The sequence below is a fragment of the Anser cygnoides genome, chromosome 2, assembly GCF_040182565.1.
Source record: "Anser cygnoides isolate HZ-2024a breed goose chromosome 2, Taihu_goose_T2T_genome, whole genome shotgun sequence".
Lineage (NCBI taxonomy): Eukaryota > Metazoa > Chordata > Aves > Anseriformes > Anatidae > Anser > Anser cygnoides.
Window position 1 is genome coordinate 136,418,459 of NC_089874.1, and position 20,756 is coordinate 136,439,214.

Genomic DNA, 20,756 nt, shown 5'->3' on the forward strand with positions numbered 1-20,756 from the left:
AAACTTTTTTTTTTTTCTGTTTAGCATCTGTCCCTCAGCTGTTGATCAGAGAATTTCAGAAAAGTTGCAGCAAGAATGAGAAGCGTTCAAACTCTTAACCAAATATTAGGAGTTAAAGCTGAAAATCAGTGCAAAAGATGCATGACTATAAAGAAAATTAACTCCTTTACTTTTAAATGGTATTTATGTATCTTAAAATGTACTAAAAATGAACCCGCAAGTCAGTAGCTATCATTTGGTTCATATTCCACTTCCACAATTAAATAATCAATACACCTCATAAATTATGATTACAATGGAAATAAGGAATACATAACAAGACTAAAATAATTATAGTTTCAACCTTCTTATACATAAATAATGCTTGATCAGAGTCCTACTTTATGTCCCAGACAGAAATTAGCACTGTATTTATTTAACAAACTTGTTTTTCAAGGTCTGTTTGATAGGTTTGTTATTCTCACAGAGTTTAATAAAGCACCACATGTTTCATGAAGTCTGGCCAGCCTTCAGAATGTTTCATCTCTCTGCATTTATTCCCTACTGTAATATCTAATATACCAACAAGCAGAATGGTAAGGTCACAAGCTGAGAATGAAGCAAGTGACAAAAAAGTCAAAATGTCTTACTTTTTTCAGTAATGCTTTGTTAAATATCATCACCGTAGGAAAACAATTGAAAAAGATGAACTGTGACTGCAATTACTTGAAGTTTATAAGCATCTATCTTTGACATTTTTAAAAAATTACTGGAGATAAAGACTATCTCTATTGCAATGCGTCTCTTAAAATACCAAATATTTAACTCCAGATAGTCTCCAGACTGACAACTGCAAAAAATTACGCAGATTTTAGAAACCATAACCATTCCTTTTTAGCATCAGAATGCTGAATGGTTGTGCTCCAGGGTTGTCAGCAACCAAGTCATGTTTGTTCATGGTATATGCAATTATAATATCTGTACTGCAAGACCTGTGCAGGATATAGCATATAATCACTACATGTGCCATGATGAGCCAAGATTATAAAAACTTTTAGGACTTTTATTCTGAACCGGTTTCTGTCTGAAACCAGTTAGAATTTGAATATCTAATTCTGGAGGTTTTTTTCTCCAGTTACTCTTGTTCTTAACTTCGGTCTTTCAAGCCAGGATCAAGCATCTTCTCACTAATATCCCCAACTTACTATTTTTGCTTCCTTTTATCTCATTCTCTTTTTTCCCCCATCTTGTCTCTGGCACTTCTCTGCTCCGTTATCCAACACTATAGTAAATATATTTTTCAAAATAAAATTGCCAAGCAGTGGGAAAAGTGCAGTTGAAAGTTATGATTGTGGCACTGGTACTATGTTTTACAGCAGCCTTTCTATTGCTACATTTGGTTTACCATAACATTCAATAGCACAGATGGCTTGACAATTTCATTTTTAGCACTATATAAATTCCCACAGGTACGGAGAATAAATTTTACTATTCACATTTCCACATTTAAACAAAAAAAAAAATGTATAGTTCTGGTGCCATCTTCTTATTATCATTCAGCATAGACACCAGCAGTGAATAATAACAAGAATGTAAACAGCTGCTTTTTATAAGCCACTGTTCACCAGATTGTTAAGTACTTTATGAGCATTATGAGTCACAAGAAGGCAGGCCAAGTATCTTAAGCTACACAAAATGAGCAAGTATCACTTTACAGCTTTGCACTACAAGCATGCCACTGAATTTTTACAATTATTTTTCCTTTTATAAATAAATATTAATAAAAAAGTATATGAAACTAGTTAAATTTTTAAAGAGAAAAACATCAAAACCAAGGAAATTTCAAAACCGAAGAAGACCCTTGATCCAATAGCCTTGAACTTGATTTAGCTATATTTTCTATGGATATCTAACATATTACGTGTGATCTCAAATGCTCCTCAAATATTCTCAGAAGGGTAATGATGAACAGGTATAAACATACTGAAAGATTTTTAATAGCACAAGTAAGGAATAACTACATTTCTCACAGTAAAAAATTAAGCTATACAGATGTTTCAAAGGATCATAAATAAATATTCCATCCTGAGTTGCCATCCCAGATTATTTGCATATGGCTCATATTTTACAACATAGCTCCCATTTAAAAATATATATATACATTTAAAATATTTTTATACCTGTACTATTTTATATTTCTACTAGTGTAAAACAGAAGCCTACTAATACGAATACAACTGTTTACACATAAATAGGAAAAATATCATACTAATTAAAAAAAAAGAAAAGTTATGAAGATCTAAACTTGCTTTATCATTTAAATCAACTATTTCAAACTTGATGTTTTCTGTCTCAAAAGGTAAAGACTGAAACAAATCTAATCAAATCAAATTCAATTGAATCAAATAGGATAGAATTGAATCAAATCAAACTGAATTGAATTGAATAGAATAGTTAAGTTGGAAGGGACCTTCAGAGACCTTCTAGTCCAACTGTCTGACCTCTTCAGGGCTAACAAAAGTTAAAGCATATTATTGAGGGCATTGTCCAAATGTCTCTTGGACATTGACAGGCATGGGGCATCAACCACCTCTCTGGGAAGCCTGTTCCAGTGTTTGACCTCTGTCATGGTAAAGAAATTTTTTCTTATATCTAGTCTGAACTTCCCCTGGACCAGCTTCATGCCATTCCTGCATATCTTGTTATTAGTTACCAGGAAAAAGGGACCAGCACCTCCCTGTCTCTTTCCTTTCCTCAAGAAGTCGTAGAGAATAATAAGGTCATCTCTTAGCCTTCTCATCTCCAGACAACCCACGTGTCCTCACAAGACGGAAATAGAGCATAGATTATTGAAAGTAAATGAGATTTGTGGATTCCTAAAGAGATCAACAGAATGTTCCTATCCTGGATGTTTCACAAGGTCTACATTGAGTGTTTCTCAGAAGTGTTATTGTCCTAAGATTGAATATTTTTTTGTCCTGAACCTATGACAGTGTAGGCATGCACGCAAAAACAAAGTTGCAATTACTCACTAGCTATCACAGATGAATAAATTGGATTAATCCTCCCTCCTCTGACCCCAGACAGTGGAGGCATTGCTCCACAAAAAAGAAAGCAGAAGTGGAAAACGGTTCAATCATGGAAGATGTCCAGACCCTGTTTCACTGTCCTGGTTTCAGTTTGGAGTCGAGGATACAGAGGATCTGAGGCCCACTATACTCCAACCGAAAAGGAGATATTAGCAGCATATGAAGGAGTTTGATCTGCTTCGGAAGTGGTCGGTACTGAAGCGCAGCTTCTCCTGGCACCCCGACTGCCAGTACTAGGCTGGATGTTCAAAGGAAGGGTCCCCTCTACACATCATGCAACTGATGCTACATGGAGCAAGTGGGTTGCACTGATTACTCAGTGGGCTCGAATAGGAAACCCCAGTCGCCCTGGAATCTTGGAAGTGATTATGGACTGGCCAGAAGGCAAATACTTTGGGATATCATCAGAGGAGGAGGTGGTCTGTGCTGAAGAAGCCCCACTGTACAACAAGCTACCAGCATGAGACTCTTAATCTCAGGGTCGTGGGTTCGAGCCCCATGTTGGGCACCAAAAGGACTGTTGTGGTTTAACCCAGCCGGCAGCTAAACACCACACAGCCGTTTGCTCACCCTTCCCCCTCCCTCTCTGGGATGGGGTAGAGAAACGGGAAAGTGAAGCCTGTGAGTTGAGATAAATACAGTTTATTAAGACAGGAAAATAATAATAATAATAATAGTATTACTAATAATAATGTGTACGAAACAAGTGATGCACAATGCAATTGCTCACCACCCGCTGACCGATGCCCAGCCTATCCCTGAGCAGCCGTCCCCCGCCCCGGCCAGCCACCCCTATATATTGTTTAGCATGACGTCAGATGGTATGGAATACCCCTTTGGCCAGTTTGGGTCAGCTGTCCTGGGTCTGTCCCCTCCCAGCTCCCGCTGCACCCCCAGCCTGCCCGCTGGCAGCACAGAGTGAGAAGCTGAAAAGTCCTTGGCTTGGTGTAAGCACTGCTCTGCAACAATTAAAACATCAGCATGTTATCAGCACTCTTCTCATCCTAATCCAAAACATAGCACCCTACCAGCTGTCCTAACTGAAACCAGGACATTCACAATAGGAACAAAGCCTCCAAAGTGAGTGAAAGAGAGCAACGGAGATGTAAGGTGTGCCTTGAGAAGGGAGTTCTGAAGGGAGGATATTTACACACTGACATGTTTCTCCAGCACATAGCTGAGGTTGAATACTCTATAATTTATTGGAAAATGCTGGATGTTACTGACAACTTCAGAAGAAGTATTGGAGGCTTTATTTAAAAACCTGCAAGTCAATGCTGTCGTCACTTGATCATGACAATTTGTGGTGAAGAACTGATCAGTCTTAAAGTGAGGTGATCTGGTGAGTGTTTTCTGAGCACACTGTGATGTTAACCCCGTCCAAGCCTTGTGATGGCATTCACTCCATTGATTCTATTTTTTTTTTCTCTGAATAATGGACATAAATGTCGGCTTAGATCTGTGCTTTGTGAACATATCTGTATGACAAACTTCAGATTTAGAGATCCTCCTAGAACTAACTTACACCATTTTTTTCCATTGGTAAAGCATACTACCTAGGTAACATGTTCTATTTGCTCATCATCTCAGCAACAATCAGCTTGTCTATTGCTAGCAACCTTGGGAGGAAGACATATACTATTTTCCCAGGAAGAAATTTTGTAAGGGAATGGAAGAAACGAGATGAGGATTGCTATCTACAGACTTCTGCAATCATGTTTCACAAATCAGCTGAGATCCTTGGTTAGCAGGAATTTTCAAGGACATGCACAGAAAAGACTCAGATGAGCCTATTGATTCTGTGGCAGCAGGAAAACATGAATTACACTGGTGGACAAACACCATCAGGTAGATATTGAAAATCATGAAGAGCTTATTCTTCATGACTGAGAAGCAAAAATTCAGAAAAAAAAATCAAAAAAGAAAATAGTAGTATTTTTGACTTTGGCAAACAACGGAACAATACAGATGTCATTGAAAAACAAAATAAAACAAAATAAAAGACAACAACAACAAAGAAAGGAACTTTGAATGAAAAGCAAGTGGAAAAATATCTGTAGCAAAATCCAAGCGTATGATGTCATCTATAAGGCACAAAATCATCTGGTCTGAACTCAGAGAGCATACACTGGGGATAAGGAAGATGGAAAAGAACATAGTTTTCTGACTTATAGGAACACCATCTTGTTGCTTCTGTTTGCTTTAATTAATCTAGATTATTTCATTTCACAGGTAAAAAAAAAATGAAAAAAATCCTCTTAGCCCCTCCTGTTGTTTTGTTATCTGTAATGTACAGATTGTTGAATCAACCCATTCCTCCAGGGCCTAACACGAGTCAGTCAGCACTGGATAAAGATTTAAATAATAAAATATTTTTAGGTCACAGGGAAGGAAATGAAAGGAAAGCAAAGGTAAGGCTAGCTTGATCATTTCTGCCTGAAGGTCAAGCAGTGGGGATCCCAGAATTATCAAGGAAGAGGTCTGACATGCACAGAATGGTTCCTTTGCTCTATGTAACAATGATGAGCAAAGGAGAATGTACAGAATAATCCCTCTGTCCTTGCATGACCAGCAGACACAAAAATCAAATAGAGGAATGCAGATTTGGTGATACTTTCATCATGATTCCTGATCTTATTGACTTCCCAGTTTATGACATTAAGTTTATTTTATGGTAACATAAATAAAAATATATATACTTTTGAAGTCGTGCAAATAGAAAATACAACATGGAATGTAATATATCTTGCAATTCACACACACAAAAAAAATTGTTTGGCTATTAGTAGAACATAAAGTTCATCTTCATTGTACTATTATGTAGTATTTCTGCATGTTATTAAGCATTTTCCATTTAGCATTTTAAAGGCGATAACATTTCCATAGTGAATGAAATATTACTTCTATCTCCCTGTTAATGTTTCTGCTTTTAAAAAAAGGATTAATCTATGATATAACAATTTAAAAAACATTTTTTCTACCTTTTTGTGATAAGTTTAACAAGTGAATCACTCACAACACAAATAAAAGCTGAAGTTTTACAAATACCTATGAAGTTTCTTATTTCTTCTCCTAAAACATTATATTATAAAACATATTTTACATGGTTTTTACTCTTTAATTGCTATATGGGTATTTATTTATCATATAGGACAATATAAATTTGTTAATTTTGCTCATTAAATCTAAATCTAGATTTAAATCTAAATTAGATTTAAAGAACCACTGACACTGGGAGTGAAACTGAAAAGAATTATTAGCAATAATTCAATCCATACAACATTTTCTGGAGTTTATACTTTTACAAAAATACTTGATACATCTATGAATAATATACTTGTTATGAATTCATTTCCCACCTGAAATTCCTAACATCACAGTTCTCATATGAAATAAGTACAGTGCAATACAGTAAGATATATGTAGATCAGCTGCCATTTAAATATATATATGCAAATATCATTTGTAAAAAGAAAGAAGAGCAAGGAGAACAACATGAAAACATAGGCAACTGTGTTCATTCTTGCTTCTGATCCACATTTTCCAAAAAAAAGATTTCATCATAGATCACTGCATTGCAAGGTCTTGTGTTTATGCTTCTAAATTTTTACGGAATATGTCAGAGTAAATGATCTGATACTCTGAAGGGTAAGCATAAATTAAAGCTGCAGTAGACAGGATGAGAAAACATAACTCATATACTCTTTAGTTAGCTACAAATTTCTAACATTATTTACAAACCATTAATACAAATAAGTAAGTATGTTCCAAAAAAAACCATCACAGTCAAAAGTATTACACAAAGTCTGGCTTTTCTTACCTTTAAAGAAGACAAAATTCCCGTCACTGTTTTCATAAACTGCATCAATGCTGGGAGGCAGTCCTCTCCAGAAATAGGTAATCTGCATGGGGTATCCATCCATCACCCTGTTGTTTCTGACTCGCCAAAACCACTGATCCTGGAAACCAAATATACACCTCTTACTATGCTTTCAGGCATTTGTATATGTTCAGTTGCTGTCCTGGAAATACTGAACAGCCTATCCTAGCATTTTTAGAGCAGAATCTTTGCTGTTTGCATAACTATATTCGTATTTGCATATGTCACCTCCCCACATTACCAATGTGTCAGAACTATTTGTTCCCTAAGGTTAGAATAAACTTCCCATGTGAACTCTGTGTGTGGTGCAGATAACCTTTGTCAGAATGTACAGAGTACTGTACATTATGATGCAACCTTCTCAACATCATTCCAGTAAGGGAACAGACTTAAAACTTGCAGGCCGACTACAAGTGCTTATAGACTGAGCTGTATGTATACATGTGATCAACCAATTCTGCAAGTCATTTTTCTGCAGTGGCTCCTAAGAGTGAAAGGTTGGTAGATTAACATTACAGTAGTGTAACTTTGCTACGACAGCCCCATAAGAATGAATATTCTTATGAATCTTATTCATAAGAATAAGAACTTTGATGGCAACTCTACTGTAGTGAAGATTTGCAGTCTTTACATGCACAAAATTTAATATTACAGCCAATTATACGTGTTAAATCCAGTATCCTGGTAAATCTCTCTTATGTTGTTGACACTTAAAATAGCTTCTCTCTGTTAAGATATGCTATTGCTTTAAGTGAGAATCATATGGAAGGTACATTGTTGAGGAATGAGGAATGTTCAAGTTGAGGAATGAGCACATGACAAATTAGGTGGGCTTTGATAAAGACAGCGTTATGGTAAGAGCTGAAGAGGTATAACAGAAACAGTTCTAGTTGGCAAAGGAACTCTAATAGAATATTTCACTTTTTAGACACATTTTCACAGTCTTATAATATTAATTTTATATAAAACAAAACAACTCCCCTTAAATGACAAAGTGCTATCCTGTCAGATATCTGTCACAGTTGTTTTACATGGCAGTTCAGCATTCTTTCTGTACGGATCAACTTGCAAAGCAAAAGAGATCTGTGCTCTTGTGGAAACTGGCACAGCTTAGAGAGAAGATTAGTATTTTACAGGAGCAGGCTTATGATGAACTGCATTCATCATCTTTCCTAACCTGAGATCACAACTCTATTTAATTTTTCATCTTTACGACTCATCAATTTATAAATCATCACTGAAAGTATTAACTATAGAAATACAAAACTGCTCAATACATACACAAAAATACGTCTTAGTCATGTGCATAAATGAGTCTTAGATTGAAAGAGTTGTTTTCAGTTCCAAATTTCTGAGAGCTTTTAAAAAATGTTTGAATAGCTTATACAATTTGAAAAATATAACATTGATTGCCACTGAGTTGCAACTCTCTGAAAATAATATCACTAAAATCCCTCACATTTTTTCACATCTAGCTATTTCACTAGCAATAAAACTCTATTATATCTTTTAGTCACACTATTTTTGTCTCATTAGACTCCTATTTACAATTTTCATTCTTTTTTTCTTTTTTTTTTTTCCAATTGTTAGTTGTATTAAAATGTTTTAGGAAGGTCAGCAAAACAATTTTTTTTAGGATTAATTGACTAAATTCCAGTATGAGCAAAAGGGAGGGAATGCAGCTTGAAGATAAAAACATTTAGGAAGGCCTAATTGAAAAGTGTTCTCAACGCTGAAACAGATGTCCACCTCTGTTATTTGGTCATGAAGATAAGACAAAAGGGCTTTGAAAAATTAAAATTAGGGGAAATGTCATCAAAAAAGATGATTTGGAAGTACTTTTACATTGAAATGCATTTTCACATCATATTTTTAAGGCATCATCAATCTAGCAGTGACTTAGGGAAAAATGATGTAACAGGAAGTCTCAATAGGTCAAATAGTTCTTTGTCTTCTCGAAATTCCCACAAAACCCTCAAAAGCCAGGTATTATCTCAGAAATCAGTTACTGAATTTTAAAAAATTACAAACAAGCAGCAAGCTGCAGTGAGCTATTCTTTCTGATATCTGTTACTATCAGGGTTTGCCTGGGCCTGCATCCTGTATCCCGAGTCACCAGGAAATTAACAGACAACAATAAAAACACAGGAAACATGCAATGACACCTCTCTGATGACACCTCTGAGAGAGGTGATGATGCCTCTCTCTCCCAGCCACCCATCATTTACGGTTCAGGAGGTTCCCAAACAAAATTTTATAATTTTGGTATTAATAGCACTTCATTGCTAAGAATTCCTTCCTGAACACGTGCGAATTTACAGCATCCACAGCTATCTGCAGAAATAAATATATGACAATTTAACAACATGCAGTGTGAAAAGCCATAAGCAATTAGCAAATTCACAGCTGCTCGCTGTTCTGCCTTCATTTGCCTTCTTTCCTTTTCTGTATCACCAACAATAGCAGCACTTTGACTGCAAGATCTAATCCAAGATCCTTGTCCCTCCAAGTTAAAATTACCTTGTAGACCAAATCCATTCTACAATCTTTCTGTTTATTTTCAGGAAACCTTTCTATATGTTTGACCAAAGTTTAGGAAAAATAAATTCTTGAAATAAGATCTTCGTATGTCATTACCCTTAATGTTTAAATATTGCATCCTGAAACATAATTTTGAGCATACCAAGATCGGTTTTCTGATGAGCATTGGCACAAATTCCCTGACTTCAGAGAGTTCAATGGAACCGTACCAGCATTACAGGAAATTCTGACCCACTGAACTTCCTGAATTCCTTTAATATTTTTCTGTTGTCAGTATATTGTATTGCAATTTACAGTCTTCTAAGTACTGATTGAGAAAAGGGCTACCTGCTAGCACTAACCAGAAATTGTACCAAAATTCTAGAACTATTTGTTCTTTTTTTTTTTTTTTTAATGAAATTAACCTTTCTGTTCAAGTAGCTATTACATGATTTATTATTTTCATTATGGTGTTCATGAACTACAGTAGTTACTTAAAGATACTAAAAAGGCTTTTTGTCTCAATCAAGTGCTCTGAGAAGTTCATACATCCAGCAAGCTCATTATTTTTCTGGGATGTTTTCAGCTGATTTACATGTCATCATAATAAGAAGGAACAATGAGGTATTGCTCATCAGTAAAGACCCTTCAGGTTTTCACAGTGTAGTCCCAAGCTGGGAAAACAGAATTAAAATTTTGGAAGGGAATAATCTTAGCATTTTTATGTTCTTATGTAAATAGAAAAAAGCAGGCACATTATTTGCCAATAGATGTATTTTTAGAGATAGGCAGACTGACAAGATTGAGCAAGTATCTGGAAATGTCTGAAAACAGAACTGGCAGTCTGGATCATATATAAGAATGGGCAAAATAGGTGTTGGTGGACATTGATAGGATAATATGCTTATGTAAATTTAACTTTCCTGGCTGATTTTCATATGAACATAACAGACCCAATGATTTTAGACTGCCAGAGTTCAAACTCTGGAAAACAAGCTGACAAATTCTAACATGTGGATGCCAAGATCTTGCTGAGGTATCAGATAGGCTCTGTTTATAGAAATAATGGATCATTTCAGCACATATGACTAAATTTACTTATTTTTTCTTAAACAAAGTTATATTTACTAGCAATGTTATCATCTGCATTTTGATAAACAGATACAAGTAATGAAAATGTATTTTGAATGCAGTTAGCTATTATTGAAATTGGAAAGAATAATAGTCTTGGAGAAAGTGCATTCACTCTAAGAAAGCTCCTTTACACTCAAAGTAAATAGCCTGAAACAGTTTCTCTGACAAAACACATCTCAGCGTATTTGCTTATATTGAAAAAATACAATTTTGTCTCTTTTGAGAAATATAGTGCATTGAAAAACTGTTTGTCTTTCCCACTATATTGGTTTAATATACTTCTAATTACTTTATTTCCCCAAAACACTTTAACTCCTGCAGACAGGTTGAACATATGACTTGTCACATGCATTGCCATTCCAAGCCTAAAAAACACATGGATTGAGTGCAAAGCTTTTAGTGCCTTTCCTTGCTGGCTACCAAATGCTTTTTTTTTGTAAGCATCTGTAGTTACCCAATAGTTCCAAATACATGGGATCTTGAATAATAAAGGATCATTTAATATTATAACCATAGACATACTAAGTAAATTAAACTTGGACAATTATTCCCAGTTCAAAAAGCAGAACTGTAACAGACAAACAGACAAACAGACAAAATTGAATTGAAAAGAGAGTAATATATCTAAGAATCAGAAAATGGGTATTGAGCAGGGAGAGTGTAAGCTACTTCAGAAACAGTATTATGGATAAAGAGAAATGGTAGGAGAAATGGTAGGATGAAAAAGCAGGAACGGTCACTCAGATTGAATGTTACAGAATTTGTTTTATTTAGAATATGGGATACTTTTGAGAAAAAAAAAAGACAACAAAGCCTTTTAGAGAAAATAAACTGAGTAGAGATTGTACATAAATCATTCTACTCTCAGTAAATACTCTAGGTAATTTTTCCATATGTATGTAGCTTAGTGATTAGATGAAGGGACTAAAATGTAGTACTGTGTGTATGATAATAGCAAGTACCTTCTGCATAAAAGTATTTCTTTGTGGACAATCTTGAATGGAAGACTATTATAGTAAAAAAAATCTCTCACAATGCATAATATATAATACTCTTACAATAAATAAAATTTTGCTTTTCAGTGATGACTGTGGTAAATTGTGTTCTTCATGTTTGATTCTACGAATTCTCAAAAACATTCTATTTGATGCTGGTAAACATTTCTGCAATTTCTTTTTTTTTTCCTTCCCCCCACCCCCCTTTTCCCTTTTTTTTTTTAAAATGAATGTTTAAATCTGTACATCGATGAAGGAGAGTTTCAATCCCATTCCCTGGTATTTTTTCTCACCCTAAACATTCTTCATGTTCCTTAAGGGGCAGAACTGATGGTAGGAGAATTAAAAGCAATCTTCAGATATTTCAATTCATCCATAAAAACAGACAAAACAAACAAACTAACTAACTAACTAACAACAACAAAACCACCACCACCACCACAACAAAAACTTGTAGAGATTTTAGTGCAAAATTAGTGGAGATTTTTTGTTTCTCAGAACCTTGCTTTCTCCCTTATCTCTGAACCAATAACCATCACCAACAGTAAAACATTAATGTGCTGCAAAATCTCTAAAGCTCTGCCCTTTATTTTATACTTGATGAATCCCACCTAGAATTCTTTAATGACATGCAGCACCCCAACCCTGACTCAGAGATCTAAAATAAACCTAATAAAAACCTCCAGGGTCTGGCTGGGATGGAGTTAACTTTCCCTGCAGTGACCCATATAAGGCTGTGCTCTGCACTTGTAGCTAGAACAGCACTGATACCACACCATTTTTTTGCCTATTGCTGAGCAATACTGGCACAGCATCAAGACTCCCTCTCTCTCTTCCCTCTCCCTGGCCCCCAAAAGAGCCAGCAGGCTGGGGGTGGGCAAGAGGTGGGGAGGAAACATCACTAGGGCAGCCAGCTGACCTAAACTGACTACAAGGATATTCCATGCAATGTGGTGTCACACTGAGCAATAAAAGCTGGGTAAGGGAAAAGAGAAGGGGAGGCTCTTCTTATGAAAATGTCTGTCCTCCCAAACAACCGCTATATGCATTGAGGCCTCACTTCCCAAGAAGTGTCTGAACATCTCTAGCTGATGACAAGTAGAGAATATCTTTTTCCTCTGTCTTTGCTTCTGTGTGGCTTTTGCTTGTCCCTGCCCCCCCCCCCCACTTCTCCCTTTAATTAAATTATCCTTATCACAACCCATGAGCCTTTTCCATGAGCCTTTTTTTCCTTCATAATTTCTCCTATCCCCCCTTCCTTTGAAGAAGGGGAGTGAGAGAGCAGTTGTGGTGGAGTTTAGCTATCTATCAAGGTGAAACCACCACAAACAGAAAAACTGTCCAAGGTGATATACATTTTTTAAAAGTACAGAGTTAAATAGAAGAAAAAATTGGAAACTTTTTGAGTGGTAACTTTCATACCTACTTGGCAATGAAGATTAAGTTGCCTTTAAGCAGAAATTAGGACTTGTGATGATTTTACAAGGAATCTTAAAAGTCACTGTGGGTGCACAAGGAAAGAAAAGATTTAAGGCAGATGGTGGGATAGGTGAAAATGTAGGACATATCACAGCTGTAAATTATGATATTTTGACTACGAATATAAAAAATTATGTGGAATCTGCAGAACTCTGTGAAATACCCTCACATTGTATAGAAAGTACCGTATGAATTTCAGTTAGTCAATAATACTCTGACTTAATGTTAAAGTATGTATACAGTGTTGTTACAGGTATTCAACCATCAAAAGATGGAATGAGATGCAAAACTGAAAAACTGAGTACCTATAGCTGCTAGAGAAAGAAGTTTTACCATGACTATATTCCACAGGGATCACTGCTTGGCCTATTTAATTTCCCATGAAAAGGCAAATAAATGTGCCCTAAACATCTGCCCTAAATCAATGTTAACTAAATGCTGAATTCCAATTAATATTGTAGGTTAATACTATTGACAAAACACATAAAAGTTTCAGACTGGGTCATGCCTTCTCCCATAATCTCACCATATGAAAAAGCAGGCCTTTTTCAATGGAAGACTGAAAATACCCAGAAGCTATGCAAAGTTGTAGAGGCAAACTGAAAAATTCAGACAAATGACTACTGTAATTTCTTTCCCATCTGAGAGTTACAAAAACAGCACATGGTAAATAATAAACTATGATGTTTAGAAAATTTAAATTATTCTTCTACAGAGAAAGAAGAGTTCCAGTTATGTACAGAGAAAGATACCAGAAAACAAAACCTTAGAAACTATCTTTCAAATGACTGTGGGAATGAAAGCTTCATACTACACACCTTAATATGTTCTATATGTATTGTATCCAAATAAAGATAAATCAGGAGTATCCTTTAGCAAATCTTGATCTAATCTCAAAAGGCACTTTTTCACATCTACTTCATCAGTTCATCTGAATTTCATCAGGGGACCCCAATGTCTGGGATCTGGGTCTAGGGGTCAATACTGTTTCTGCCACTGAGTCTTCAGCATGTGGGTTCATAGGCTTTGTTCCTACTCATTTGGTTATTTCTTTCATAACATCCATTTTCAACATTACGAATTTGGAATTTATAACATTTGACTTAAAGGACAGGAAAACATAACAGGAAATGTATATATAATAGAAAAAAAAATTAAATGCTTTCGAGCAACTTTCTGCAAAATAATTTTAATGGAGCAGAAGAAAGACTTAGTCTAGGGGATTTAAAAGAAAAAATATTAGCACAATTCAGCTATAAGAATGAGTATTTAAATTATTATTATTATTATTATTATTATTATTTTTACATAAGATTTGTGAGGAAATGTATAGATTAGCTGTATTTCAGTTCCTACTTAATTACACAGAAGAAAACAATTGGTTCTAGTGAGACTGGAATCAGACATTAAATGGATACTACCAATCTAGCTTGTTTTAGGAAACAATTAACTAAATGGGTTATTCTATACACAGACTGGATATTTTAGCTCAACTTATTATTAAGCTAATTCACTTTAAGAACAAAGAATACTCTTTTAAAACTACCAAGGACAATAATAGATGAATGTATAATGCACTGAAGATGATTTATTTGAACTGGTAGAAACAATTCACCTTTCCTAATGAGTTTGAGATAACAGCATGGTTATAATGGGGTAACAATGTGGTCTGAGAAACCACTGTGTGAACTCAGACCATTTAACACTGCTCAGAAACACCTCAGCCCCTCCTATGGTGAGATCCTGAACTTTTTGCTGGAGATGAGACCAACTCACTAGATTCAAACCGTCCTCCACACAAATTAAAGCCATTGTTATGATGAACTCTTTTTCTTAACAGTATGTTTATGCCAACCAAGTCCAGGAGTAAAATAGAGCTACCTGTGACTCAGAGTAGGATTAAGATACTGGTAGACTTACCCATTTGCTGTTTATAGGAAGTACTACATTGCACATGGCTTTAACTGTCCATCCTCAGCTGGACTGATTAAATGCTATTTAAAAAAGAAAGCATTCCCCCCCCCCCCCCCAGTTTATAATATGCTGTATACATCTCTTTCACAGATATTAAATTAAAGAAAATTGTAATGTGTACTCTTGTTCATCCAAAGTCTGTTACTGTCTTATGCACCAGGAAGACAGAATGCAGTAAGAGAAGATATGAGAGAAGCTGGAGCAAAAATACCATCAAATTTTAAACTATGGTTGATTAGCCAACGTCAGTAAACCCTCTGAAAACTCTCCTGACTTTTTATAGCAATTTCAATGAAATACTATCACCTGCAACCCATTTTTCCCATTTCTAGTGTTGGACAATGGTAAACCCAAGATGTGTACTTTCTCCTTTATTTTACCTTTCAATTTCTTGTTTTCTATATAAACTTCCTTTTACATTTTCTCTAAAGTATATTCTAGCTATTTGCACCGTGTGTCAGTGCTGAGGTGCTGGCAGCGAGGCCTCTGTGAGGAGAGGATGGAGCTGCCCCATGTCAGGCACGGCCAATTCCAGACAGTTCCATCCAGCTCCAACGGCCCCACTGTACAACACTGCTGAGCCTGGCAGCCCCTGGGAAAACTTGTTTAGGAAATGGCAAAAACATTGTTCCTCGCTTAAATTTTCTTCCATTCAAAACACTTCAATGTTTAGGATCAGATTTGAGGAAGTTAAGGACTTTTTCACATCAAAGAATGAAGTAATAATTATATCTCACTGGATGTCAACAGAAAAAAAAAAAGTTAAAATATTTTAAAACTCAGTGTTAGCACAGTAATCTTGAGGTGTACAGTGTCTGCAGGTAGGAGAACAATACAGATGGCAGGTCCCCCAAGTAGGCAACTTTTGTTTTAAAATAAAAAAGTTCTGATGCAAAAGAAGGTATCAATGCTTGATTAAAAAAAAAAAAAAGGCAATAATTCATTTTTTTTGTAATAAGGGTAAGACCTCAGTCCAGAAACAAGTGTTTTTGGAAATGCAAAGCATATGATTTCATGTCTATAAAGGAAATATTTTGGAATAAAAATAAAGGATATTTCATGGTCAATGCATTGTTTTGTCCTCTTTGTTCTGTTTTGGTTTGTTTATTTATTTATTTATTTTCCCCTACACTTCTGATAATTTCTCTTTTCATCTGGATAGAGCCCATTCTTTCTCTCGTACGTCACAATTCTGACTTTTTACATTACTTTTCTACATGTGTAGTTTATTATGACTTGAGGAAAAATTCACTATTTCACTGTAAATAGCTCTCATTTATGGTTATGAGGATGAACATATATATATATACATATATATATGTATATATATATTCTATCCCTGGAAATAGTTGACAAAAACATATTGGGCCATTCTGTAATATCTGTAATACTACATAAATATTAACTTTCTCATCAAAACAAGCACTAGATTCTGAAGCTAGAAAAGATCAAGATGATAGCAATTACAACTTAAAACTAACAAACAAAACAAACAACAACAAACACAAAACAAACTCAAAGGAAAACTTCCTGTTTACTGGTCAAAAAGTGGAAACTAGTGAAACTAACATTCTGCTGTGACTGTCAAAAAATATCAAAAATTAAAGACATCAGCTGTGCAACCAACTTATTGATTTATTGATTTATTTGATCAATTTTACCCACTTAATGAGAGTTTTCTAATCAGCCAATTGTTTTTTATTTTTTTCCTTAGAGCTACAGGAAATAGTATTTTTATTTTCCAAAATGGTGATCTGTATTAAATTCTCAGAAAGTCCTAAGTGGAACAATAATTTTTTTCATCATAATTCATTTATAATACCTTTACATGGCATCTACATTATTTTTTAATAGTGGTAGGAAGAGACATTCATTTGTTTTACAGTGAATTGGACAAAATTGGAGTACTCTTTACTCTTTACTGTGGCCCCTTACATTAGAAAAGGTATAATTCTTCTAATTTCCACTGTAGGACAATTCTGAAATGCTCAATATTGTAATATTTGCCAGGAGTTTCTGATCTTATTTCTAGTACACAAATAATAATATTGAATGCCTGACAACAATCTATACAAGAATTCTGCAACTCTTCAACAAGCTTTGAAAAACACCCATATTTAGACTAGGTTCTGATTCTGAGACAATTACTATACCCAAACACTACATGTGCTTCCCTGGATACCGGATGCATAAGATGCACATAGACATGTGTTAGAAATAAAATCAACTCTTAAAAGTAGATCTTATTCTACTGTAAGTGCCCAAACAGGCCATTTATTTATTTGTTTGTTAAGGAAACAGGCTTGGTACTATTCATACAGAAATGCCAGACAAATTACCTTTTTAAATGAATGCAGTGAACATAGCTTACTTTCAGAGGCATCCACAACCATGGCTATATGTTCTCTTTTGAAAGAGGTGCTTTCATGTAAACCCTGGCCCTTCCCTGTTTGTGCTTGGTGGAGTGGATTAACTAAATGCAGTACATTAGTTAACTTAATTTCTGAGTTAATTTTCCTAACTTAATGACTGCTCTTGCCCTTGCCAGTGCAGATGAAAACAGCTTTTTTCTTTCTTCTTTTTATATATATATATATATACATATAAAATCTTCTCTACATTTCAAACTAACAGATTTTAATTACTCCATATCAACAATTTCATTCTAAATTAGGCACAGCTTAGGGCTCCTGCTGGTATTTGGTATTCCATGGCAGTAATTCATTTAAGAACACTTTGATGCATGTTTGGTTAATATTTAATTTTGAAATGTGTCCTCATTTTTTTTCCCGTTCTGTTCTCATTAGTAAATAATTCTTTAACTATATCCTTTGTTTTAATTCTTTCAGTCTTACTAGTCTTATTCAAATATACATATTTTATAGTTTCTTCATTATCAAATTGTATATTAGCTTTTTATAAAACATTTTGATGAATATTCATCTGTCCTGTTTTTGCTATGTAGACAGTAGCCATGGCATTTATGCATTTCCTTTCTTTGTATACATTAACCTTTCAAAAATACTCTGAAGCAACCAAAACCTGTAAGTATCTATAGAATGCTTTTAGTTCAAGGAAAAACTATTATATAGTATACTTTTAAAATGTGCCACTGTATCTTTGGTTACCAACAATGGCTGGATGACACTAGGTCTTTTACATGAAATTCAGCAGTCTCAGAGATCCGTAACAAACACAACGAGTTGATCTGGGCCTTATGTGGAAGACTTCCACACATGATATCACTATCATATACTTCCAAGAGCTCTTCCTGGAAAGTCTTCCATACCAGAACTTGCTTAGTGAACCTATTCCAAATGCAAATCTGACAGTTGCAGACCTTGCACTACGGTGCAGCTGGAGATCATAGTCCTCAGTGCTATTGCTTTTCTGATGTCCCAGATCTTACTAATGGTAACAACTCAAGTATGAGTCATGCCACTAATGCTGTAACTTTGCCAACTAGATAATTCAAGTAAAAAAAAAAAAAAGTAAAAAAAAAAAAAAGAAAAAAAAAAAAGTAGCTAAGCTATCTTCTTTTGGTCTCTTTATTCCTAACTGAGTTTGGCACTTCAGTTCATTCTGATTTTGTCCAAATAACTAAAAAGACTTAGACTCCATAAAATGTTCCCATTGCCACATGATGATTACTCAATATGAACAAACAAACAGCCAGCTATTAGAGACACAAAAAAGACCTGTGAAGACATCAAATCTAGGCTTGCTGCCAGGAATTTCTGGAATGCTCCCATTCCCTCTAATGCTCTGTAGGTAACAGCACATGTGTGATGCACAAAACACTTCATCCACAGGATGAACATTAGGCCTTGACAGAGCAGTTGACTAGTTATTTCCCCAGTAGTGATTGCACAAAACAATCTGCAAGCAATCTGTAAATTTTCTTGAACCCAATTATGTTGCCTGTATCCTTGGGGAGTTCATACAGAAGTCAATGAGTTTAATGAGTTCATGGAGAAATGGTGCATTCTGCACCATGGAAAGATAAGAAAACTGTATATTTTAAAACAATAATTAAAAAAAAAAAGTTATTAAAATTGAAAAAATCTCCTGGCCTTCAGGACAAAAAAAAAGTGCTCTGTTAAAGTATATGTTATATTTAAACTGCAAATATTCTTACAGTGATGACTCAAATGGAAAAAGTATGATGCATTTGCATTAACACACATGCTTCTCTATGTATTATAATTCAAACAAGGGATTCTTGATAGATCCCTTTTTCAAACCGTGTAGGGGTTAAACAATGAAAAGGTGTGAAAAGGTTTAATAAGTAGTTGAATGCCAATATGAGGTGAAGATGTCTGCTTTGCAGTAGCTCTCCCTTGTCTCTTTACAAATCATAGTGTAAAAGGAGTTGGAATGAAGATTGACTTTCTGAGAGGCCTGCATTTACACAGGCTGTGTCAACACATTATCATGATTCTTGGAAATATCATGGGATATATGTTGAATATCACGTTTAAATGAGTCACAGCTTTTCTAGTTACCAACACCTACTTCTTGGTACTTCTCGTACATTAATACATTCCCCTCCAGATGCTACGGGAAACCAAATAACCAATAATTTTCTGTAACAGTTTGCTAGCTTAACTCTGACAAACATTTGATCCTCTATTCTATTTGAAATCTCAGTAATACTAATTTTACAACTTCCTTCATATCTCAAGTCAACGATATTGTATGTCCACTTTTATTCAAATTATTCTTTTATAGCCTGCTTTGCTATTCCATTAAGAAAGAGTATCAATAATTTTGGACTACCTTTTCCATTTAATTAAAATTGGCAAGAGGATTTGAAAACATGCACAATTCCCTAGGAATAGGTTAGATATTAGTATAAATATATTTTCAGAAATGTGTTCCCAGTTGCATGGTATTCCTTGGCAGTATGCTATTCTGTCTTACCTATAATAGCACAGATCTTTGAAAACACATCTATCCCAAAGACCAACTGTAGTGCCTATTATCCTACAGAAAAATTAGGGATTTTTGTCCATGTTTGTTTTTAATTTGTTTTTCTGTCTATCTTGGACCATAAGAAAAAAAAATATATATATATATATGTGGAAAATAAGGATTTCTTTCTTTCTTCCTTTCTTTCTTGGATGTCTTTTTTTTTTTTTTTCCACAATAACTTTTATTTCTTTTCAGAATTATATTTTATCTATTTCTCATCGGTCTGACTTTGTTGACTCCACATTTGTAAGGAATAGACATAGAAATATTTGAAAATGGTTCAGGACAGACTTAACTTTGTCCAAGCAAAAAAGACAAACTGTTCTAATTAAATTGAGATAACTGGGTTTTCTCTACCTGTCTATCCTTATCTCTTTATCACTTGTAATATGGACATCTGCTTGAGGGGTGAACAGAATACAAATGTGTCTGAGTCATCAGGCTTTTTCTGAAAATCAAAAATGCCAGAGGAAAGCAAACCCAATCCCCTGTCTATAATTTTGCCCCCAAATATAGAGATTGATTCAGTATGGAATGTAGGCTATGTAATGGGCTGTCTCTGGGCCTAGATAACCAGAAGTTCATTGAGAATGCAAGAGACAGTATGACCCGCTTCATCAAAGTTTCTAGACACTGGCAGGAAAAACACTGAAAAAAAGTTAAATGGAGAAATTATGATTAAGCCAAAGCCATAATTACTCATTTCTAGTTTCTTTAACTCAGCTAGCTACC

General features: G+C 34.9%; 1 protein-coding gene across 2 annotated transcripts in view; it reads right to left on the minus strand.

Annotated features, from left to right (window-relative positions):
* The window catches only part of MMP16 (matrix metallopeptidase 16), a 203,038-nt gene that overhangs the window by 21,835 nt on the left and 160,447 nt on the right, over positions 1–20,756 (minus strand). For both annotated transcript variants that reach the window (XM_013172388.3, XM_013172387.3), the window contains one exon: positions 6,889–7,027. In XM_013172388.3, the coding sequence (XP_013027842.1) occupies positions 6,889–7,027 (139 nt within the window). The remainder of the gene's footprint in view (positions 1–6,888; positions 7,028–20,756) is intronic.